Here is a 25,526-nt window from a genome sequence, read left to right on the forward strand (position 1 = left end):
CACACACACACACACACACACACACACACACACACACACACACACACTGTTCCAGTGTTGTTTAAAGAAGTCCAATTAAACTTGATGCTCAACATAATATCTCTCTCCACTTTCATTAAGTCGTGTTTCTATAGGAAGGCAGGCGAGATGAGCGCTGACAGGGACCTCCCACGCCACCCACGGCTCCACGGCGCCGGCCGCAGTGCAACAGCAGCCTCTAGTGGCGGCATGCAGCTCCTGGGCTGCAGAGCCTTTCTTATTGGACCAGGGGTCAGACATGTAGCGCCGTGTGTCAAAGGCTAATTTCACTCTGATCAAACTGGATTTGTTAGGTTGGTCATGGTCTGATTTACACAGTGCTGCGGAGCCAACAGCTAGATACGTAACAGCTAGGTGAGGGCATTACAGAGCTGAGGTTCCACGATCACTGTCATGGATTTGATATTTATTCAATTAAAGTGTGTATTTTTGATTAGAATGTTAGTTAGTTAGTATTTACATGTGACCCTTTATAGCAGCTCAGTGGCAGGCTGCACATGTCTGGAGTACACACAGCGATGTTCCCTCCTCCAGTTTTTAGAGGGACAGAGGCATTCCTGTTGCAGAAATAGGTTTTCTCTTCTTCTTCTTCTTCTTCTTCTTCTTCTTCTTCTTCTTCTTCTTCTTCTTCTTTTTCCTGACTTGTTTGTCATCTTGATGCCCCACAGTTTTATCCTGTATCTTCTTGGGGGGGTTCTGCCGCCCATGTTCTAAAGACAGTGGAGATGGTTGTGGACTTCAGGAAGAACCCAGCCCCACCTGCCCCCATCACCCTCTGTGGCTCCACAATTGACACTGTGGAGTCTTTCCGCTTCCTGGGAACTACCATCTCCCAAGACCTCAAGTGGGAGCTGAACATCAGCTCCCTCGTCAACAGAGGATGTACTTCCTGCGGCAGCTGAAGAAATTCAACCTGCCAAAGACAATGATGGTGCACTTCTACACAGCCATCATTGAGTCCATCCTCACATCCTCCATCACCATCTGGTACGCTGCTGCCACTGCCAAGGACAAGGGCAGACTGCAGCGTGTCATTCGGTCTGCAGAGAAGGTGATTGGCTACGATCTGCCGCCGCTCCAGGACCTGTACGCCACCAGGACTCTGAAGCGTGCTGGAAAGATTGTGGCTGACCCCTCCCACCCCGGACACAAACTCTTTGAGCCACTCCCCTCTGGCAGGAGGCTGAGGTCCATCAGGACCAAAACCTTACGCCACATGAACAGCTTTTTCCCCTCCACCACTAGCCTTATTAACAAGGCCCAGAAACCACCCTGACTCTCCACCTGGCTCTTCATGCCACTGTTCTCTCTCTGCTGTAATGCTCTTTGCTCTTTATTTATTTATTTTATTTTATTTCTATCTTTATTTTTAATTTAATACATACTGTGTACATATACTTATACTTATATTGTTTATACCTATACTTATATTGTTTATTACATTTAGAGAATGTGTGATGTGCACAACACCAAAACAAATTCCTTGTATGTGTTAAAAAACGTACTTGGCAATAAAAACCCTTTCTGATTCTGATTCTGATGTTTGGAGACATTGTTATATGTTACTGTGACTTGTCATTTGTGACAATTTCTGGTAGTTTAAACAGATTGTGCAACATTTTGTTACATATTTTATTTTGAAATGTTAGAGGTCCAGCCAGGGGCCCAGAGGACCCAGATCCGCTCCATGAGACAAGGGTAGAAATCAATTGTTCCCTCCGTTTTGTTATTCCTCCGCATTACCAAATAATGAAAATACCTCCAGATGGACACCTTGACCAACAGCACTCTGGTTTACCACAATGCACCTGACCCTTGAATGTCTCTTTTCTATTTTAAGAGAAAGGTTGACATGGAGCACAGACCATTTCAAGAGAGGTTATTACTGTGTGGAGTTTAATGTGACTGTCACATCTGCAAGGTGGAGACAAGAACCTGGCCATGGTTAAAAGTCATTCAGTCCTGTGTGTGTGTGTGTGTGTGTGTGTGTGTGTGTGTGTGTGTGTGTGTGTGTGTGTGTGCGTGTGTGTGCGTGTCTTGTGACCTGTATTAAGGCTTTATTTTAAGGTGGAACCGTGGAAGGTTGTCTGGAAAGTAAACACATATACAACACTGTGTGTTTTGGACAAATGGCAGTGACGTAAAAATGAAACTAGACTTAATGCAAATTTTTCATGTGGACACTATGGCGACGGTGATGTCTCTTTATGTGTTCCTGCACCACATGCTTCACATCCTGCAGGTATGCAGACCCGATGCAAGGCTTGTGATGGCTCTGCATGAGCCCAGCTTCATTTCCCAGCCAAGCTTTCATGTGCATATCAAAGCTCGTCATCAAAAAGGAATGATTCCATCTCAAAAACATACGCGTCAAAATACAATAAGGTAGTCCTCATTGAAATGTGAAGGGTGGAAGAGGCCAATAAGTCAGCGACATGGCTCAGCAGGAAAATAACATTAATGAAGGCCTGAGAGAGGCGCGTGCGAGCGTGATGGTGACCCTGGGTCAGTCCACTCTGATTAACCCCACTGGAAGTTTGCTTCAGTCCTATCAGCTCACAGCACTGAGGATGAGCTGATGTCTGTGCACACATCACTTCTTCAAATGGCTGGTTTGCACATCTGCTTTGGATGTATTACCACTGGGATCTTATATGTCTAGCTTTGGTCATTACTGTAATTGCCTATGATGACTTTGTACCCACCACAGTAATTAGTGGGATCTCGGAACGTGGCAACAAAGTATGACTGTGCAGGTTGAGTTGACAGAAAATCTGGTCGAATCACGTACAGTACGGTAACAATGTTGAGGGCTTGTATGGTGATCGCCTGGTAAATCTTAGCGCAACAATGTTTTCAGATACGCCATGAACTCGCATCATCCATCTGATGCTCTTATATTTTAAAAACACAAGCTTCGCACAGCCGTGCCTTAAGCTAAATGCTAACATCAGCATGCTAACATGCTCACAAGCGCAATGTCAAACATGTTGATGTGTAGCAGATATAATGTTTAACCAAAGACACAGTGCAGCTGAGGGTAATGGGAATTAGGTCTGCAGGTATTTCTTCATGAACCAAAGTGCTGATGGTGGGTAAAGGGATCACCAAAGTGATTAGAGTTCATCCCGATGGGAAGCTTAAATGTAACAAATTCCATGGCGATTCATCCAATAATTGTTGAGATATTTTAGTCTGGACCAAAGTGGTGGGGTGACCAACAGCTATTCTTACAGCTAAGCTGCTAGTGTGACTGAAGATGGTGCATAGATGTACACACTGCAAGTCAGCCTCGGACATGCAGTATTCTGATTTGCTGGTTAGTTGATGTGTTGTCTTTTTGGTAGCCACATCGGTTGACATGTTTCTCATTATGACCTGGGAACATCCATGTTTTTGGATCACATTATATTTTAAATAGTCAGCTTTAAGGCCGTTACACACCAGGGGGCGTGAGGAATTAACAACACGAAAATCAAAACTATTCATATCAGCAGCAATGCAAATTTGGGACAGTTGTTGCCCCCATGAGGAATTCTAAGTGATGACAACAAAACTCTGTGCGTCCAAATGATACAAGCCTTCCGTGATTGTGCACACACCTGTAATTAGCTGTAGCTTAGCTGTAATTGTCTGTATGTTCATTGCCTTTACAACCTGTATTTTGTTTGTCAAAGAGAACACTAGGGGGCACCAGGGCTTGAATATTTAAATTTGCGTGTAGTCTAACAAGGACTGTAATCTGCCGCTCATTGATGTGTTCAAACCCTATTTCTGATGGATACATGAATGTGGTATTAAAGGTTGGCCTGTCATACTGATGTATGCTGTAATTGAAGTTCATGCTGACATCAGTGACATAAACAATCTGGAAAACCTGACGTGGAATTCATTGAACTCTTCAATAAAACATGAACATAACATTAGTGTGTCCCAGTGTGGAGGACGCTCTGCTGCATGTCCATGCTTTTCATTATTGATGCTGTGAAGATTACATTTCTGATTGTCAAGTATACAATTTTCAGTAAACACTCAATATTTCCATTATTTAAGTGTGAACATTGGCACAGTTATAGATAAAAAGCACTGGCATTAGCATTTTCATTAGCATAGGACACCATATATTCAAAAATACGGGTGCTGCTTTCTGCGTTTCCTACCTCATATCAGTGAAACATAATTTCTGACAAGTACAGCCAACCTCTTTGATTTAATGCAGTGCATTTCTGTCACAACCTTGCTGGCTTAATCACAGCAGTGTTGTTTGTGTCTGCTTGAGCGCGTGCTGTAGCATGCTAATGAGCTAATGCAGTCCCACTGTTACTGTAATTAGGAGTGTGTACAGCGGTTAATGTGGGGAAGTGGTGGCTAGCTTTAAGGCCTAATGGAAACAGGTGTGGGAGGGATGGAGTCTAACAAAAATGTTCAGGAGTCCTATCCCAGGATGCATTGCACAGAAAGCAGGAAGAGGTAGAGACAAGAGGAATATATTTGTCTTCTTGTCTTTTGTTCTCTCCTCCCCTCCCTTCTCCATCTTCTCAACACATCCCCCCACCCACCCCCACCCCCCACATTCTCATATTTGCTGGTGTAGCATGCCAGTCTATCACGGCAAATGGCTGTTTTTATTTCAATTTCACAAAATTGGATTTTAATGAATTCTGCAATGAATAACCAAGCAAGAAATTATTTTCCAATATCCTCCCATGATATTCCACCATCCCTCTGTATTAGTGGAATTAATACTTGGAGCATGGTGGAGATGCTGCATCAGGTGATGCAGAATTTGATTAGTTTAGAGTTTTCAGCAAATAAGGTGTGGGGGCACAATCATGTTTTATTTTTATTTTTTTTTAATCTAGGAAAAACTCCCTCAAGCAGCAGCGGGGCATACTAAATGGCCAGAATTTGATTATCATACTGCTCAAGAGCCTTTGCCATTCCCTCTCTTGAAGCCGTTTGGAGGACACACGCAGTCCATCTGTCTCTGACGGGGTGGGGAACGTCTCACGTTAAGAGGTGTGTAAAGGTGAACTGCTATTGTTGCCCGTCCTTTTAAAGACCCTTTCCAAACGCATTGCTCCCTGAGAGTGCAGATCTTCTTGTATTTGGGTGAGATGTTCCCTGGACAACTATGAGTTTAATGAGAAAGAAATGTGCTGGTTAACATTACAGATCTGCAGAATGTAAAAACATTATATAACAATAAGTCTAACGTGATGGTTAGTAGTAGTTGTGGGGATTGCGACATCTCCCTTCCTTTCATAAAGGATGCTCCTGTGTTTGCTAGGAGATAAGAAAGAGGGCATTAAAAAAAAAATGTCTTAGCATTTAAAGACTGAACCTGCAGATACTGAGGATCCTTCATAATCAACTAGGTGGGTTTCAACCCACCTGAGTGGGAACGCCAAGAATTCAAAAGAACCTTGAATTATCGGAGAGTTTTTACACTTGGGGTAGGGGAAAAGTTGGAGTAAAGGAATGGAACCAACAATAGAAACAGATTCTGTGAATAAATGATGACCACTGCGAGCTCTCTCTGTCTCTGGATGGTTTTTGAAGGGACAGTTCACCTCTCTGCCCCCGCAGCCCGACTACGGATAAGTGGATGAGGATGGATGGAGTTCACCTCAAAATAAAAAAACATCGGTCCCCACTTACCTGTAGTAAAACTGTTCAAAGATCACGCCCATCCTGTTCTATGAAAGTTGCTCACTGAGTGCATGCTGAAAAAGCCTTCACAGGTTTCCCCCAGTTCCGGTGGTTTTTTTAGGCCCACTGAGCATGCTCACCGGAGTCCTTCTCCAGCCGAATGACTTCTTGCTGCCAGCCTACCGAAATGGGATAAGATCACTTAATCACACGGCTCTTTCTCAAATGAGTGGGTGGAAACCTGCCACAATTAGTTATTGACGTAAATTAATGAATTCGCAATTGCACCCTACGATATGGGACTTTATCATACACAGTATAATATAAAGTATCGTGCTGTCTCTCATTTAGCAGCAAATTTGGGCTTTGCAGAACAAACTACAAAAAAACAACCGACCACCCACCCACACACACACACACACACACACACACACACACACACACACACACACACACACACACACACACACACACACACACACACACACACACACACACACACACACACACACACACACACACACACACACCTTAGTCACCAGTGAGCATCTTGCTCCCTCCGAACAAAGAGGCAGGGGGTTGGGGTAACCTCTCCTATCTCTCACTGAGCGCTCTATTTCTTTCATTGCTTCTCCTCCTAATCACGGATGTAATTAGTGCTTCCAGACAAGCGCTTTCTGCTTGAACAGAAACAATGGCTAACGGTGATGTGAATGGACGCTGGGTGAATGCACCACTCATCATTCATGCATAGACAGAGAATTAGGGTCAAAGTGACAACAAATTGGAATATGAAAAAAAAAAACTGTACATTGCTGAATAGTGGAATGTGTGTGTGCGTTTGGTATATACAGTATGTTAGGCCTTGTCTAAGACTGCTGGTATTGTTCACTGGAGCATTGCTGTCTAATTACTGTACCTAGGACCACTGCTTCTCTCCCATGAGGTGAGCTGTACTTGTTTGGAGGTGTGGGCAGATTTTTCACTGTTTTCTAAAATCTTCGGCGTGAAGAGATGGTTGATTGTACGGGGAGGAGGCCCCGTCTCCACAACACCTCTAACATGTCAAGGACTCAGGCATGTTTTAATGTGGACTTGTCTTTGTCTCGGAATCTATTTCATGGGGATTTGACTGAAAGGTAGGGTTGTAGTGGGTGATGGGAGAAAGCCAGTAGCTTTCTGGGTTTCATTTTTGATAGTTTGTCATTAAAGAGTTTTAGTTTTTGCACTCACTCTCTTCTGGTTCACTACAAATGACAAACACAGGTATCTGATTCTAAATGATCTAACACTAACAGCTATCATCTGGGCTCTGGTCTGGACTTGACTCAGTTAGCATGTCTCCTCCATTAGCTCCCTGTTGTTTTGGGGTTATCTTTCCCTCCGTCTCTGCTCCTTATCTGTATTGCTGTATGTTCTTCTTTTCCTGCACTTGACGAACAGTTTTCCTTCCCCCGTCTCAGCCATTCCTCCCATCCTCCCTCAGTGAAGGCAGTATCAAGTGAGATTAAGTGACTTTGTAACTCATCAAGGCCGTGTCTTGTAATATTGATCTGGTATACACGGTGAAATAGGGTGATCATTGGAGAAGTAATTATAAAGGGCCTCTGCTCCGGTCCTCCTCCTCACTGTTTATCGGCGCGCTCATTAAAAGACATTGGCAGACAGACGGGCCTATCTCTCCATTTGCCAGTCGACCACACCGTAAAAGTCGTTGGGTCATGGCTCCCGGTAGTGCGATAAGCAGCGACCGCCAAATTGGAGGAGGACTGATTGGGTCCCTGGGGAGATGTGTGTGATGAAGCTCCCGGCTCCGTCCGAGCTGCCTACTTATTTTTCATCCAGCAAATCCATCTCTTCTAGCTTCCTCTATCACGGCTCTGTTAACTCTGCCGTCATCGCTCGCTCCTTCATTCATCTCCTGGCTTTTAAAGGGGAACTATGCAGGTTTTTTTTTAGCGTAATTTACCTTAACTGAACAGCTTCGGAGTCCTTGGAATGGTTATGTGACTTTTTTCGGGTTGAATGATGACCGTCTCGCTTCTCCCTAGCGCCTGTGAGCGAAAAAAAACACAGCCACAGCGTCACAGAGGTATCGCGTGAAATCAGGTCTCGCCATGTAACGAATTGCTTCACGGCAGGCTGACCGAGCGAGGAGTCAGACACGATTAAACATCGGAGCTGCGTTTTCAGAATGGCGAGAACTAAGACAAACAGAAGCCTGCAAATCCGATGCTAACCTGGCGTTCTTTCTGTTGCACTTGTAAGTATCTTTGGGATAAACTCAGCTTAATCTTTGTATTTCTTGTTATTGTGACCTCAGGATGTTTGCTATTGTCTGTAAAGGTCTCTGTGCGTTCGCCGGCTTCTATGAAAACAAATGCACATGACCAGAGGGAGATGGGAGCGGGGGGTGGGAGTCGCCAACGAGTTTTTACAACAGTGTTGCAAGATATCTATTCCAACGCTGTAGGGGGAGCTCTATAGAGAAACCTGCCAGCAAAAAGCGAGAAAACAGCGAAGAAATTGAGAAAACTGCACAGCACACCCTTTAACCAGGAATGGTTTGCCTGTATCAGGCCACCAGGACCTTTTACAACATAAATAAACAGTGTTAATCATCTATTGTGGTTTTTAATTTGTGAATCACCCGCTGGACGTAAAGCAAAGATATACTCGCAGGAAGACTTGCAACTTTCTATTCTACGGCAGCGGAGGCTAAGATGGCAGAATGGAAATGGGGTTGAAGACAATCGGGGGAAACAAAGTGAGTGTGTGTGTGTTAGAGAGACAGACACGGACACTGTCCTCTCTCTCAGGTCCAGGTCAGGTTTTTAGCAGTTCCACTGATTAACGGCTTGACAGATGAACTGATTATCAAAACTGTAGTCAAATAATTTCCCTCAGTTGATTATGTGACTAATCTTTACAGATCTATTCAAAATATATAATTTGTACCACACACATAAACATTTATTGTTCCTCTTAATTACCTGTGACGCATAATTGGCCGCTCTATTAATCGGTCTCCCCACACCCACACTCACAGAGCTCAATTTCAAAGCAATCACACGCATCGCAACCACAATAGCACGGGAGAACACACACCCACTCATCCGTCATGTCCCCATCCTGCCCTCTGGACCCAGGTACAGGACCCTGAGGTGGAGAGAGATCGCTATGAAAAGCCTGGTGCCTGCAGCCATAGCAGCCCCGAACAAGAGACCCAGTTATCTGCCTGTGTTATTTTCCTGCATGTCAACATGTTATGTTTGTACTTCTGTTTCTCTGTGAGCGCGCTGTCCGTAACGTACAGTGTTGTATAAAAGAACAATAAAGTCTAAAGTCTGCGTGACTGCATGTTGACTGTGACTTTTGGAGCAGAAAACTATTAAAGGTGCCCTGCCATACAAAACCGTTTTTACTTGAATTTTTTGAAATATGTTAGGGCCATATGTGTGTGTGTTATGTGGTGAATGTGAAAATGAACTGCTACCTCCTCTGTCAGCTCTAGCCACTGAAAAGAAATAAGCCAATTACAAAAGCTGGTCAGTCTGACATCATACTGCCCGAGCTCATTACTATTCATTAGCTCGCCCAGTTGGGCTGGGTAAAGGATTCTGACAGCCAGGCTCTCATCGGCTAGCTGTTAGCCAATCAGATATAAACACGTAGCTTGTTGAATATAAATGAGAACTGGCAGAAATCGAGTCTTCCTGTAGGCCTTGTATACCACGCTAGAATGGCTTGAAACAAGTTAACCAAGACACCTTTTCCACAAAAAATATTACAGAGTCCATGGAAGAACTTCAAACATCACCACAAAGTAGTGAAATACGTGTGGCAGGGCACCTTTACATACAACAGTTAGTTAATTTTGGAAACAGCAGATTGACAAAATAATCTCAACTCAAGGTCCACTTACTTGCTTTCTCCAGAGCTTTCAACAGCATCTATGTAAATGTATTTACATACATTGTGGGTAGACCTTTTTGTCAAGCTACAAAAACGTTTGGATGAGCAGGAACATCACTGTTAATCTTGTTAGTGAAAGTGCTGAAGGCTAGCTGCTCCACCTTCAGCAGAAAGGCTGCTGATGATCCCAGACAAAACCACACACACGATGCCTGAACGTCAAGGAGGAAGCATCAATTAAACAGATTCAACACATTCTCATGTCATTTGTAACAGAGCTTTACTACAAAAGTCTTAGCAACCCTCATAGCAAGCATGGCCGCGGGGGCACGCAGCGGTGCCAGGTGGAGGGGGTGTGCAGCAGGGCACCATGCAGGGCTCGGAGGAACAACATCAGCCATCCCAACTAACAGGAACCCTTGTAATTGTTATCCCAGTATATATTATTGATTAAAAAGAAAAGAAATGCTTGTTTGTTTGTTAGAGAAAATGCACCCCAACTTAACTTTGCTCCCCCTAATTAAAAAGAACCTGACAAGGCTCTCTCCTTTGTGGAGAGCCAATTAGCCTCCACATTCAGCTGCCGTGCACTGAGGTCACTGTGTTCTCCCACAGGGCCTCATGCCGCTGTTTTCCCTCCATAAGTGGTTTTATTTCAGCTAATGAGCAAAGTGCCAGACAATCATCAGCTACTCCTTTTCCTCTGATAATATTTGTACGTGTCCTCCGCGAGCTGGTGAACGCAACGTATGGACTGGGCGCGTAAAGGATCAAGGTGTTATGGAAGATGAAACAATATATCCGTTCTATTCCTTCAAACATAAGTGTTCAGGATCAAACATTCATAGCGAGGCATTTGGTGGAGAGCAGCCGTGGCGTGCTGAGCCGGTGAGTTACTGTGGTGCAAATTCTATTTTTTTTTTAATTTATTTATTGATTTATTTGACAGGGACCATGCATATTTATGAACATAGTTGTATAAAAACACATGTAAATATGCCAAAATTAGTTAAAATAACTACTTTCCATCTGCAGTCCCTAGGCAGGTAACATAAGACTAACAAAGACAACCAGCAGTCATACAGCGCTCATTCACTACATTACATTAAAAGGTACACATAGTAGTGACATAAACAAAACAAATAAGCAAAACAAAACAGAAATGCATGATGCACGATACATGACAAGATATTATTCTTCCACCTCTATACTGCCTTCGATTTACCAGTGAAAGTATATGAATAAAGAAATGTGTGACTGTTAAAAATGCGTGCATCTCTGGTTTTCTAGAAGCCACTGTTTTAAATGTGTTTTAAAAGTGTTGAATGTAGGACACTCTCTTATTATGAGGGGCAAACTATTCCAGAGTTTACCTCCTATTATTGACAATACGTTTTGTCCAAAAGTGGTGCGTCTAAATGGTATCACACAGTCCCCTTTTACAGAGGCCTGTGTACTTCCTCCGCTTTCAAGTCTCCAAATGAAGTCACGCAGCGGAGGGGGGGGCAAGATCATATAACACTTTATATATCAAACAAACATACCTAAAATGTTTAAAATTTTCAAAACTTAAAAATGTATGTCTCTGTAAGATATTGCAATGGTGAAACGACATTGCCTTTTTATCGAAAGTTTTTATGGCTTTCTTAAATAGAGATTCAATGCTTTTAAGAGTAGTTATACTAGTTAGTGACCAGTTAGTAAAACAATACTCAATATGTGAAAGGATCATAGTATAAAGAAACAACTTGGCAGCATTGTTATCAAGAAATGGCCTAACTTGTTTAAAATTCCGTTAAATTTAACTTTATTTACCACCTTTTTCACATGACTTTTGAACGTTAGGGTGGAGTCATACATGACTCCTAGATACTTAAATTCATTAACAATATCAAGCTCCTGTCTTCTAAGGAACACATTGGAATGTGACACCTTCATCTTTTGTTTGGTAAACGCCATACAAACTGTTTTTTTGGTGTTTAGGTAGAGACATGACTTAGTGAGCCAGTCATCAATGTGAATCATAGCAGATGTAAGTGTGGATGATATCTCTTGATAGTTTTTAGCATGTGTAAAAATTACAGCATCATCTGCATACATCTGGACATCAACATTTTTACATGCCTCATGGAGCCTTGAGGGACCCCTACTGGACATTCACACAGTGGGACTTTGAATCATTAATACGAACGCATTGCATTCTGCTGGACAGATATGATTTTATCCAATTGAGAGCTTGCTCAGAAAAATTAAAATATGTTAATTTAGATAAAAGAACTTTGTGATTAACAGTATCAAAAGATCGCTTTAGGTCTAAGAAGACAGCACCAACATAAGAACTTTTATCCAAGTATCCTTTAACCTTTTCCAAAAACAAACAATTAGCTGTTTCTGTCGAGTGATTGGCCCTGAACCCAAATTGCATTGGGTGGGGTGAATTACTGCTTTTATTGAGATGTTGAAAAAGTAATTTACCCACCCATTTTTCAACTATTTTAGAGACAACAGGCAAAATACTGATTGGCCGATAATTTGCCATATCTGATCTTTCACCCAATTTAAAAATGGGTGTGACCACGGCCAACTTCCATGCTGATGGCACAATTGATTGTATTAAAGACTGATTAATCAAATATGTAATAGGCTGTATAAGGGTATCTCTGTGCCTTTTTAAAAAATTTGTATCAAGGCCATAGATATCCATTGCCTTAGAATTTTTTAAGCCACTGATGATATTTGCTACTTCTGTATCAGTTATTTGTTGCAGGTGAAAAATTGGCTGCAAACAATTAACTGTACAAATAGAGTTGCTAGGTGAATTTAAAAGTTGGGTTATTTCATGAACAGAGTTTAAAAAGAAGTTATTTAATTCTGTAGATATGATAGTTGAATCTGTGACTAGTTTAGTGTTAATTTTCAACTCTAGTTCTTTATTGTTATGATTTTGTTTTCTGCCAATCAGCTTGTTGATGGTTTGCCATAACTTCTTCCCATTTCCTCTTGCCTCTTTAATAGTATCAATGAAAAACTTGGCTTTAGCTTGTCTCAGCCTTTTTATTACTTTGTTTTTCTTAATGAGGTAAATTTTTGTCGGTCTGTTGTGAGACCAGATTTTAAAGATTGTTTCAGTAATTGATCTCTTTCCTTCATAAGTTTCCTACACTCTTCATTAAGCCAGGGCAATGTATCCCTGCTTTTCTTTTGGCTCCGCTTTCTGAGGTAGGGCCCCATAGCATTCTTAATTGTTGAGGTGAATTGGTCACAGTCACTCTCCAGGTCTCCTTTAGAGAGGACCCCGTCCCATTCAATCTCTTTCAGTGCTGCGCCAAGGTTTTCCTGTTGACTAGTTGGGACCAATTCAAATTTACATATGGGTGTGACTGAGGAAGAAAAACAATGTTTTTTTAGCTTTCTGGCACAGAGAATAATATTGTGATCAGACAGCCCTGTCATTAGATTAAAGGTCTTAGTAATTCTTTCTGGTTTATTTGTGAATAATAAATCTATTTTAGTTTCAGACCGATTAGTTATTCTTGTGGGTTGTTCAATTAGTTGTGTAAGATTAAAATAGTCTGTAATGTTTTTAAGCTTTTTCCTTCCAGCCTTATCACTCCAATTGACATTAAAGTTCCCCATCAATATGACCTCTTTATTAAAATCCAAATTATGAAGTAGATTTTTTAACTGATCATAAAAGTCAAGCTTTGCTGAGGGTTTTCGATATAGACAGATTAAAGTAAAGGCCATTTCAGCTGAAAGTGAAATATTAACACCAACACATTCAATATTAGATTCCCTATGCCATTCAATTTGTTTACATTTGATAGTACTTTTCATGTATAATAAAACTCCCCCTCCCCTCCCATGATCTCTGTCTTTCCTAAAAACATCATATCCTGGCATGACAATAAGGGCCTCCGGGGAGGAACGAGTTAACCAAGTCTCTGTCAGTCCAAGAAAATCAATATTAGAATTTACAAGCAAGTTTTCCAGTTGTCCGTGTTTGTTTGCCATGCTCCGAATATTTAGATGCCCACCAAACAACCCTTTAGCTTTGCATCGAGGGTCCCACACAATTCGAGCCTGATTCAGCGTTTGGAAAAACGTTGCGCTGCGGTGTTTTTTCATCACGGGATTCCTAGATCTGATTGAAGGTATAGTCAGTGTTAGGCCTACATCATGACGGTCCCGGTATGTTTGGGGACTCACCACTGGAGATGTTAGTATTCCGCTTTTGTGATGAGATGACCTGCTTAACACTACCGCTGAAGTCCGTCGGGCTCGACACAGCCCTCTGCCGCAGACGCTCCGAGCCAGCGGTCAACGCCACCTCAGAAGACTCCACCACAGTCCGCAGCCCAGGGCCAATGGCCACCAACGGCGCCACCTGAGCGAACCCCGCTAAACCACCGCCAACAAAGGCACCCATCCGAGCGACCGACATCCACGGCATCACAGGGGGTGAGTGAAAATAGGCCATTGATCGAGTACCAAACGGAGGCTGCCCTGGCAGCGCCAGGGGAGTGTAAGGCAGCGGTAGTCCGGGCCCAGCATTGGTTACGAGCAAGTTGTTGAGGAGAGTTGCAAACAAGGCGTTTTGAAAGACGCCGGGTTGTGTTTTCACTGTTGGTTATGGTCCGGGATTGCGTTCTACATCACCAGCAAGAAGTAGTAATATGGTGAGTTGAACGAGCCCATGGCGTGGGTTAGATGTCATTTCACGCACTGCAGAAGACACCTTTGCGTATCCATTGTTGTTGAGTTTGGAATACAGCAGGTGTTGGCTGCTGCCAACACAGGTGTTTTCTTTTTTAAAGCGATGTTGCACAGACAGCAGCAACAGCACAACAACATATAGAACTATGATCCAGTGATGTAGTGAAAGTTTGGTCTTTGATGGTTTAAACAAACAGCACAAACAACACGCAGCACCTGCCAAGCTACATGCGTGCACGTCTGCGTCCGCCATCTTGACGTCATCAATCACAGCTGGTCACGCGGTACGGATCAAGTCGGACAGGAATCTACCCAGCATGCACCGCAGTGATCCATTCAGCAGGCCTGGCTCTATCGGTAGGGGCCGAGCCTTTACTGAAGGCAGCAGCAGATTATCCACGTATGTATTTACGGTGAGCACGTCAGCAAACTGTTTCCTATCTCCGCATCCAGCAGTTACAGAGCGACAGATGATGATGTCCAGATGATGAATGTCAGTCCAGTATTCTCTCTCTCTCTTCTAGCTCTGTGTTTGGTCTCCACCAGCTCCTGAGGAAATCTCTGTCTCTTTAGCTGCTGAATGCTCTGCTCTGTTCCCCAGCTCCTCTCTTATACAGTACATTAATATACAGTAGTAATATTACTCCGTGCAGCTTTACTGACTGTTATCTATGTCTGCTAACAATAGCCTGGAGGACTAGCGTACATGACTATGACATGTCTTCTGATATCGTGCTGAGATAAAACAGTTACTATGATCAAGTCAACAATAAAGAACAGGATTAGGGAGGCAGGCCACTAAAGCCCGATCCGGCAGGGGAGAGTTCAAAGCCCGAACAGGCTACCTCTCCTTATGACCTGTCTCTCTTAGTTACGCTGTTATAGTTTTAGACTGCCGGGGGACTTCCTTCCTTCCTTTGACACACTGAGCTGCTCTCTCCTCTCCCTTTCTATTACCATTTGTGTGCATCCCGTCCCAGAAATGCTTGTTACTAATCCTAGCTTCTGGGGAGTTTACTCCCCAGAAGCTAGAAGCAGAAGCTACATCCTGTAACGCCCTGATATGACATGAACTACTACGACTACCATTTGAAGTCACTGTTCCATTATTAATTTGACTATTATCACCACCGTTCATCATATCCCCAACCGGCCCGTCAGACACCACCTACCAAGAGCCTGGGTCTGTCCGAGGTTTCTTCCCAAGAGGGAGTTTTTCCTCGCCACTGTCGCACTGCTTGCTCTTGAGGGAATTACTGTAATTGCTGGAATTGTTGGGGCTTTGTAAATTATAGAGTGTGGTCTAGACCTACTCTATCTGTAAAGTGTCTCGAGATAACCTATGTTATGATTTGATACTATAAATACAATTGAATTGAATTGAATTGATTAGGTCCCGTTGTGTTGGCATAGGGCTGCTTGTTATACGTCTGAACTGATTCTATTCCACATTATCATTGATTACATGTATAAGGTGCATTTATGATGGCTGCTGTGCTGAGCGCTGCAGCAGGTTCCCCTCCTCCAGATTGGACCAGCGTCATGATTTAGAATAGAATAGAATTAGTCTTCATTTAAACCAGCACGTCCAAACCATAATAACTGAGATTAACGCAGATGTACTACTTCAAATCAATACAGAGCCGAGAGAGTCACTTTTAACAGACATCTGAATGATGGCATGTTCACACCGATTAGAAGACAAACAGGCCCTGTCGATGAAAAAACGGCACACGTGTCTAACAAGGTGCTGAGGCCGAGCAGACGTGTGGACAGAGCTGGGAGAAAGGCCTTTTTGCCGTGGGAATACGGACAGCAGAGAGCAGATATGATCAAATATCGGACTTTCACACAGAACGCCAGGGGCTGTTTGGACGTCTGCTGCGCAGCTCTCTGACACACGGGAGATCAGCATGCAGACATTATTACAGGCAACATATAGTACGCACAGCTCTGTGGTCAACCCACACAGTCCAGGATTTAAAGGAGACATCCAGCCAAAAGGACAACGCATCCATTTTGTTCTTATTCCCACGGGCGACGGCCAATCAAAGCCAATGAGACGCCGTGTTGAGACACCCTGCTGTCTTCTACGTGGACGAGAATGTCAGCAGCCAGCAGACACGTAGTGTCCTCCGCCCTCACGGTGCTTCCAGGCCTCGCTCCGTCCCCCCTACGTCAATGGCCCGCGGCTGGTCAACGCAGCCATGTGCACTCTGGACTAGGAGCATCCGCTTTGTTGGATATTTTGCAGGTTGCCTGAAGAGAAAATAGTATTAAAAAAAAATATTAATATATGCATTATGAAATGCACAAACACATAAAACCTCAACATTTTAGGAAATCTAGTCTCACCACTCATGTCACATCTCGCATCCGCTTAGCTTAGCATAAAGGCTGGAAGCAGGGGGGACACAGCTGGCTCTGTCCAGCCCGCAGCTCTTCTGGAGCTCAATAACACAACCGGAGTGTATAAGAATGACTTGCTGTTGAACAGGAGGTCATGTGTGCAGGACCATGAGCAGTTGCCAGGTAACCAGCAGAGAATCGAGGAAGGCCCCCCATCAGATTCTCACATCTCGGAGAACACCAGAAGCAAATGTTCAAATAGGCATTATTGGATATGGTTTTGATATGTAAACGGTTACTTTGTTCCATGAGACAAAATAGGTTCCACTGTTACTTTGACCATGAAGACATGCTGCAGCTCACAGGTGAGACAATAAATAAAACCATGACCACATCGGATACATTGAAAGCGGTATGTTGCTGGGTTGCACAAGACAGATTGAAAACATGTCGGCCCAGTGAAGCGTCCCATGGTAGAAGCTGAACCTCCACAAAGACAAAAACAGGAGACGGTGGACGAGGGTTCCTGAGCATGGAGAGTGCTCACACGCTGACGTGAGCCGTCAAACCCAATGACAGACTACAAATCATACCTGCCCCACTCTAGTGAAACACCTCCCTCTTGTGTTCAGCTTCCAAACTGCATCCACATGGCTGAAGAGTCCAGTCCTTATAGGGAATTTCCCCTTTTTGTAACTTAAGAATTTAAGTATTTTAGTTTAATATACTTAACGTCACGATGCCTCGTGCACATGTACGTTACATTTCAGCACTGAAGAGCTCGCCAGTCCATTCGTATGAAATCTTAAGTTATGGACAGTTGTGCGTGCAGAACCTGTTCTGGTAACACAACTAATCGGTTAGGTTCAGGAAAAGATCCTGGTTTAGCTCCAAATATATTATACGTTTGTTACATAACCAAAGGAAGGTAAAATAAGTCAACGCTGACTTTTGCTGTCACACGGGACACAAACAGTCTGCTGGGTGGAAGTCCTGTTGTCATCAGTGGTCTAACACAGTGGTTCCCAACCTGGGGTCCGGGGACCCCTCAGGGGGGCGGCAAAGATCATAGGGGGTGCGCAAGTCCTTATCTGGTTTGAAGGGAAAATAAATATATATTTGCACATGTTAAACAAATTATGATAATACACTAGAATATATAATGTATACAAAAGTTGGTATAAAAACTATATATTTTTCATATATTTTCTTATATATTTCAGCTTTTCTTAAGACATAAGTAGGGGAGGCGCCAAGGAAAAAAGGTTGGGAACCACTGGTCTAACACGTTGCATTCGCTTGGCTTTTACTTTGTTTATGGCAGCTTTCTGCATTATATTTAATGCTCTGTGGTTGTGGACAACATGTCAGTTTTCTTTAATGTGAAATGAGTTGATCAGTGCCTGATGTCTGGCTTTGTTTATTCTGCTGAGTTTTCTTTATTAAACCGGATAATCCTTCGTTATGCAGCTATAAGCCAAGACAGGGCACTGAAATAGTTATTCTAAACAGCTGTAATGATGCAGTATGTCCAGCAGATGATGCTGCATAAACACTATATCTAGCGCCCTTTATACAGTAGTTATATAGTTATCTATATAAAGAGTGCTAACTATATGGACAAGGTGGCCCATGGCAGTCTACAAACCATAATTTTCCTGATTTTGTTTGCACATTTATTGTTTGGGTCTTACTGTAACAATGTTAATCATGTAAAGCATTTTGTGACTTTGTAAAAGGTGCTCTATCAAAAAAAACATAATTATTATTATTATATTTAGACAACCCCATCAACACCACTGGCAGAGCACAGTTGGAGCTCACTAATGCTCCGGTGTCTCACGTGGAGCTGCAGCCAGCTCTGTAGTCCACATGGACATGGAATGAGAAAGGCAAGCGTTGTTCATGACCAGCTTTATTGATGGATTACCAGAGCTAGTAAAAGGATTATTACATACAAGAAGAAAAAACACATTTTAGCACTCATTCATCAACCAATAAATAAATCGGAATATCAATGCAACAAAAAGGATTCTTAGTTTGAAGAAGTTGCAGATTAAAGGTTACAATATCTTAAACAATGCAGGTTCATCTGATAAATCGTCTTTTACACCCATGATGAAGTAGGAAATGAATACAGTATATGAAGTATGCTGCATGAGGACGAAGTGTGCAAATGGTCAAATGAACTGCTGGCATTCAGTCATGGCAAACTCACCACAGTAAGACGGGAGAGGCTCATCTCCGTCCTGCTCCTTTATATCATACATGCTGTAGGTCAAACCACAGTAACATCCATAACCCAATACGCTCTTGTCACGGTAACCTGTCAAAGCCAGCTCACCAATAAGAATACAGCAGACACTCTGGGGGCCATTAACGTGTACACACATGTAGCCACAGCTAGCAGCGCTCTCACAGCTGCGCAATGGTCCAAACGGAAGCAGCAGAAGCACTTTTAGTCCCCATCAGATGGAAAAAATACTGGATCCTACATTTCCCATAATGCACCATAGCAGCATTCTCTTACGCTCAGATATCTGCTTCATTTTACGGTTTGGTGAGTCGTGTTAAGTTACTGCTGATGAAGACCCAACATTTCCGTATTTTGCTGCTTCATAATAAAAGCTATTAAATCACAAAATAACATGTGGGGGACTTTTATTGTGAAGAAGTTAGAGGAAATTAAATGTGTCTGACCACTAGTCTCAGCCGTGGATCAGCCTGCTGCTTTTAGACGTCATCGACTCAAGAGAGGACAGTTAAAGACACAGCTTGAAGCCCTGTCGGAATGGAGAAGCTAACCCCTGCTGTGCCGAGCCAGCGCATGTAGGGTTGGGTATAGTTAGGATTTTTACGATTCCGAACCGGTACTTTTAAAAAAACGATTCCGATTCCTAAACCGATTCTTGAAAAACTGACATCTAAGAAAGGCTTTTACGTCCATTTTGGTGAGCCAGAGGGAAATATGGCATTTTAAAAGTAGCCTACATTTACGGTAGCTAGCTAACGGTAGACTACAGAGAAAGTCTGATATTTTTACATCCGTTTCGGAGCGACAGAGGGAAAATATTTCAGTCGACACATTAAGTGGAACCAAAATGAGGAACCCAAATTTGCGTTCTAATCCAGTCCAATTCCTACCGGTTGTGTAGGGAACTGGTTCCATAGTGGAACCGGGTTTCGGTACCCAACCCTAAGCACGTGTGTACGAGAAAAAACAGCATAAAGGTGAGCTGCTGCTGCTATAGCTCCATCTAAAGTGAGAGCAGAGGGAAGCTGTGAACTGCAAAGCAAACCCAGAAGTTCCACTGAAGTCAATATGATTAGCAGATTCAGCTTTATACAGCATGAACTAACTAACTGAGTCACTTTCTTTAGTCGTCTTCTTCTCCCAGCACCACACCTCTGGTACACAGCCAGCTCCATGTGTGTGTGTGTGTGTGTGTGTGTATATATATATATATATATATATATATATATATATATATATATATATATATATATATATATATATATATATATATATATATATATATATATATATATATATATATATATATATCTCTCTCTGTGTGTGTGTGTGTGTGTGAGTCCGTTAGGAGGTCCAGCGCCACCAGGCCACCTTCATTCGGTCCCAGACGGCGCCTAAAGAGTCGTAGGCGGGGCGTACATCCAGGATGGAGAACTGGTAGTTCTCCTTGTTGATCTCGCCGTCGTAGTAGTCAATGACGTAGCGCACCTCCCTCCCGCAGCGGTCAATGATCCAGTCGTGGCGGTCAAATGGCAGCTCGTAGCTGATGAGGAGGAGAAGAAGAAAGCATCAGAGAAATGCAGTGGATACCGGCGGCCACCACTGATGCTTTCTACCAGCTAAAAACCATATATCATCCCAGAAATAATTGTGATAAACGCTCTCATCAATCTCATCCACACAAGCAAGGTTTAAAAAAAAAAAAAAAAAAAAAAACTCCGTCCACATGAAAACATAAAAAAACACTATCAAGTGCCGTCAAGAGCACGCCAAACCAACAGGTGGCAATATAACTAACCGTTTAGCCATGTTGGCCAATCAGAAGCCTGAAGTTCCCAAAGAGGTCTGACCAGGTCCATCTCGTCTCAAACCGGCGACGATGGCGGCGAGTTCTGTGTCGTGGGAGTGTAGTCATAAGCAGTGACTTGCGGAGTATTGCATTCTGTTCCGCAATATAACGGGAGAACTGTGTGCATGTATCTGTATGTCTGTAACCAGCCCTGTTAGCACAGTTATTAGCAGCAATATCTTTGCTACGTCCGCCACTGCAGAGCGTCGGCTCATGTAAACAAAAAGGTGACGGCAACGCACAATCCAATGTCAAACAAAGGAGACAACGGGGCGCCAACGTTACAAGCCAAAATCTCCGGTTTCACTGGCTACACGACACCAATGCAACCGGAGTTTCTAAGAATCTCCACCCTGGCAGGAGATCTCAAAACGGTTCGGTTTCAGGGACCTGACACTGCGTTTGCGTGTGGACGAACCGCCTAACCGTATAGAAAAAGATGCGGTTTTGAAAATCCCCGTGTTCGTGTGGGGACAGGGCCTTGGTCTCATATGCCGATTCTGAAATGGAAGGTAAAATAACTAAGCTGGATGATGCACCACTACTTACAAAACGCCATCAGCTGCAGTATTTGAGATCATCACCGGAGCGGTTGAGCTCTTTTTTCCTTCATTCTTGCCACATAATAATGAAACTGCTAGCTGATAACATATAGTCAGATCTCAGCACGAAACCAAGACTCATACATATGACACAGTGAAGGAGCTCACCCCATCCAGTGGCGGAGACGAGCCCTGGGCGAGAACTCCTTGGCTTTTCCCCCAAACCTCTTCAAGGTAGGCCCACATGGACACTCACTGCAGGAAACACGAGGTCACATGACTGTCAGTGCATACAGTGTGTGTGTGTGTGTGTGTGTGTGTGTGTGTGTGTGTGTGTGTGTGTGTGTGTGTGTGTGTGTGTGTGTGTGTCAGATGCATGGAAAGCCGCAGTCCGTCACTCACCCTGCATGTAGGGCCTCCCATTTCAGGATCTCCTGCCAGGCCTGCTCGTTGTTCTGGTTGTGGATTTTAATGATGTTGGTCATATCTTGAGCTTCGAGGTCATCTTCACGCCACCGCCACCTGCAGCACAAACAGGACTCAGACTCCCGCAGAACCAATGCTGTCTCATCGGCCACGCAAAAATTTTTTTTTAGCGGAAACTCTGAGTACGACTGCAGATATTTGGATATGTCGGCTGGCAGGCTAACACTACCTGTTTCCACGCTAGAGTCATAGTTAGTGATCCGAATTGAAAAAAAAAAAAGAGTATTATGGGATGTTACATGCTAGAAGACCAGACCTATCTGCGCTCCATGTCTGCACACACATCAGGTCATGAACTGGAACAAGAAAGCCAGAGTACTGACTGACCCTTTCCGCAGCATGGCGTTCCAGAACATCTGCTCCGATGGGTACACCCACTTCTTGTCTGTGTCGTGGCGGGGAATAGAGGACTCCTGTCTGGCCACGGGGAGTTCAAAGGGCTGGTCTGGAGCTGGTTTCTGGTTTGGGGGAGGCATCTGCACACACAGGGAGCAAAGACAATGCGCACTACAGCTTTAAACATGTGACTATAGAGAGTGTTTTTGGGGCATTATGGCAACATGAACACTCTTGATGAAAACCCAGTAGAACAATAGAGTTCAATGGACACGGACTTCATCCAGGAGAGAACCCATTCAGTAGCAGAAGGAACGAATGATGATGACTTGGCAGTTCGAAGACTAAGCAGCAAGACAATGTAATGCTGCAAATGGAGAAACCACCAACAAGAATGATACTGTCATATTATCAATAAAACTAAAAATCATTTCTTTTAATACAACGGGGATCTTGTTGTGCATTTCAAGAGCAGAGCAGATGGTGCAGATGTTAAAAGCTGTTAGCTTGCAACAAAAATCTGTTCACAGCATTACAGATGTTATCCAAAACGTCTCTCTTCAAAAAGGAAGAAACCTCCCATCTTGTTAGCTCCTTGTTTTGTGAATTGCAATCCTCTTCCGGCAAAAGACACGACTTTCAAGATCACCCATGTATTCATGTCTGCTTGGCTTCTCCCCCTTCTCCCTCTACCCAGCACCCCATCCCTCTTTCCTACAGTAAAGTTGTGCAGGTACCATATTTGATGGGTCGATGTCACTCTTCATGCCTTCTGCCACCTTCATGGGACACTCCACAAACTCATAGGCCCGTTCCTGGTGAGCTGGACCTGGTTCTGCACGGTGCATCGGACACTCTGGCGGAGGAGACGCTGCAGGAAAAGAGAGCACCTCGTTGAGGCAGAGTGGGGACAGCACTGGCCTAAAGCCTTCAAACACTCGAAAGATGTGAAACAAGGGAAAGGGCAGAGGAGAAAAGGAAACGTAAACTTGTGTAACGTTTAGAGGCTACAGCAGGGAGCCGCGTATTTGCTGTGTGTCTACCTTTCACAGGCTGAGCTTGATGCATGGGGCACTCTGGAGGTGGAGACACTATGAAAGAAAGACACAGACAACAAATTACAACATGTTAACACAGTCAGTACGGTAGAACATGGCATGACATAAGAGCAGTTCAAAGCCTGATCCGTCCCGCTGCATCACCTTTGACAGGCTGGGCTTCCTGGTGCATGGGGCATCCCGGAGGGGGGCTGGCCATCATGGCCTCTGCCCTGACTGAAGGAGCAGCAGGTGTGGACAGAGAGGCTCCCATCCTGCACTGTCACATGACGAAAACACACAGTCAATACACAGTATGGAATGTCAGCACTAAGTATCTAACACTGTCTAGGACTGACAGCCTGTTAATGTCCAGCTTTTAGACTAGAAAAACCTTGTAACGTTACTGCAGTGACTATACTAACGTTACACTAATATGTAGCAACATCAGTGAACAAGTCAGTCAGCACATGGATGGAGGCAGACAGCAGTTAGCTCTCATGCTCTGCCATGTCATAGTGATGATCTTTCTCTGGGAGCCGCACTGTCTTACATCACAACAACCAGTGGTGTACTAAGACAGCTCCAGGATTTCCATATACCCACTTAAAACAGGAAATAAAGTCATTGATGCTTAAAACTTGGGGCGAGGACACATAGACCCCCCCCCCAACTATGATATGCCCGCCCCCCCTCCCCCAAAGGCCGACTCAAATGCTACTTCCAGGCAGCGCTGCGACCGCTGCCTTCAAGGAACCTAACCCTAACCTTAACCTTAACCCTAACCAGTGCCTCCCAACGGTGCCTTCCAGGCAGCGCTGCCTGGAAGGCACCGTTGGGGGCAAAGAACGGGATAAACCCAATATACAGTAGAGTACACCCACTACAATACGTTAGACTACACCACTGACAACATCTCCAACAGTGCATGCTGGACACATTATGTTTGAACTAAGTTCCTATGGCTCACAAACACAACATATGGAAGTTAACCGGCCGACATGCGACCCTAACGTTAACGTTACCAGAAGTTATCCTTGGTTAACCTCCCGGTGAACGTTAGCAGCTATGTTAGCCCGCCCGGTGTGTAAGCGCCTGTAAACACAGCAGCCGTTAACAGCAGCAGGTTCCGCACGCCTCCGTCCCTTTCGGTTCGTCGCAACGAGCACACAGAGATGGGGAGAAAGAAGAAGGGACTGACCTGTGTGTGACAAGTTCTTCTGTCAGCTCACTAGCACAATGTCAACGTGCAGGACACACATAACAGTTTACCCAGAAGGACTTGCGCACCGGCTGTACGCAAACCAAAGACGTCATCACGCTGAAATCGACAACATAACGTCATTTTTTACGTTTTTTACTGGCTATCGGTCCTTCCCTTTTATATATGTCAATGGTCCTTCCCAATTTTGTACCTTTTCTCATAGAACTAAAACCTCCATCAAGTCACTTTAGATTGTTAAACAACAACAAAACTATTAAACTTGTAGAAACTGTAGAGCTTTTTCCCCTAAAACCTCTGACTACACGTGATTTTATGTTTACATGTACCTCTTTTTCTGTGTTATTTTATATTTTTTTATTATTTCGTTGTATATATATGTATATATATATATATATATATATATATATATACAACGAAATAAAAAAATATATATATATATATATATATATATATATATATATATATATATATATATATATACACCAAATTCATGTCTACGTTATACGTAACACCATAGAAATTAGTATTTCTATGTTTAACACAAGTAGAGTTACACAACGCAGGTCACCCTGTAGTGACGGGAGCTGGCCGCTGGGGGGCGCCAAAGCCCCGTCACACTTTCACGTCTTGTCCATAGACTGTGCAATTAGAATTAGAATCAGAATCAGTTTTATTGGCCAAGTATACTTACATACACAAGGAATTAAACATTCATCCATCCATCCATCCATCCATCTTCGTCCGCTTATCCGGTGTCGTGTCGCGGGGGGAGCAGCTCCAGCAGGGGACCCCAAACTTCCCTTTCCCGAGCAACATTCAGTAGACAAATAGTAATATAGACACATACTGTACAATAGAGACAACAATATACAGTACAGGCCAAAAGTTTGGACACACTTTCTCATTCATTGCGTTTCCTTTTTATTTTCATGACTATTTACATTGTAGATTCTCACTGAAGGCATCAAAACTATGAATGAACACATATGGAATTATGTACTTAACAAAAAAGTGTGAAATAACTGAAAACATGTCTTATATTTTAGATTCTTTAAAGTAGCCACCCTTTGCTTTTTTATTAATAAGGGAAAAAATTCCACTAATTAACCCTGACAAAGCACACCTG

General features: G+C 43.5%; 1 protein-coding gene across 3 annotated transcripts; it reads right to left on the bottom strand.

Annotated features, from left to right (window-relative positions):
• Positions 1-2,013: 2,013 nt before the first annotated feature.
• hccsb (holocytochrome c synthase b) lies at positions 2,014-24,513 on the bottom strand. Of its 3 annotated transcripts, XM_028568985.1 has the most exons (9): positions 24,377-24,513; positions 23,341-23,455; positions 23,182-23,229; positions 22,876-23,009; positions 22,130-22,278; positions 21,719-21,838; positions 21,485-21,571; positions 20,266-20,468; positions 2,014-2,060 (listed from the first exon to the last, which is right to left on the bottom strand). In XM_028568985.1, exons 2-8 carry the CDS (start codon positions 23,447-23,449, stop codon positions 20,270-20,272), a joined length of 846 nt encoding a protein of 281 aa, XP_028424786.1. In that variant the 5' UTR covers positions 23,450-23,455; positions 24,377-24,513; the 3' UTR covers positions 2,014-2,060; positions 20,266-20,269. The 3 variants fall into 3 exon arrangements, with proteins under 3 accessions (XP_028424786.1, XP_028424787.1, XP_028424784.1); XM_028568986.1 differs by lacking the exon at positions 2,014-2,060 and having other exon boundaries at positions 20,238-20,468; positions 23,341-23,450; XM_028568983.1 differs by lacking the exon at positions 2,014-2,060 and having other exon boundaries at positions 20,238-20,468.
• Between the last annotated feature and the right edge of the window lie 1,013 nt (positions 24,514-25,526).

The sequence above is a fragment of the Perca flavescens genome, chromosome 22 (genome assembly GCF_004354835.1).
Source record: "Perca flavescens isolate YP-PL-M2 chromosome 22, PFLA_1.0, whole genome shotgun sequence".
Lineage (NCBI taxonomy): Eukaryota > Metazoa > Chordata > Actinopteri > Perciformes > Percidae > Perca > Perca flavescens.

Bases quoted from the DNA above. Each gene is read 5' to 3' on its own strand.
- hccsb (XM_028568985.1), bottom strand. From the start codon at position 23,449: ATGGGAGCCTCTCTGTCCACACCTGCTGCTCCTTCAGTCAGGGCAGAG. The intron at 23,230-23,340 runs GTGATGCAGCGG...TTTCTTTCATAG, and splicing joins GGAAGCCCAGCCTGTCAAAG to TGTCTCCACCTCCAGAGTGC. The intron at 22,279-22,875 runs GTACCTGCACAA...CTGTGTGTGCAG, and splicing joins ACATCGACCCATCAAATATG to ATGCCTCCCCCAAACCAGAA.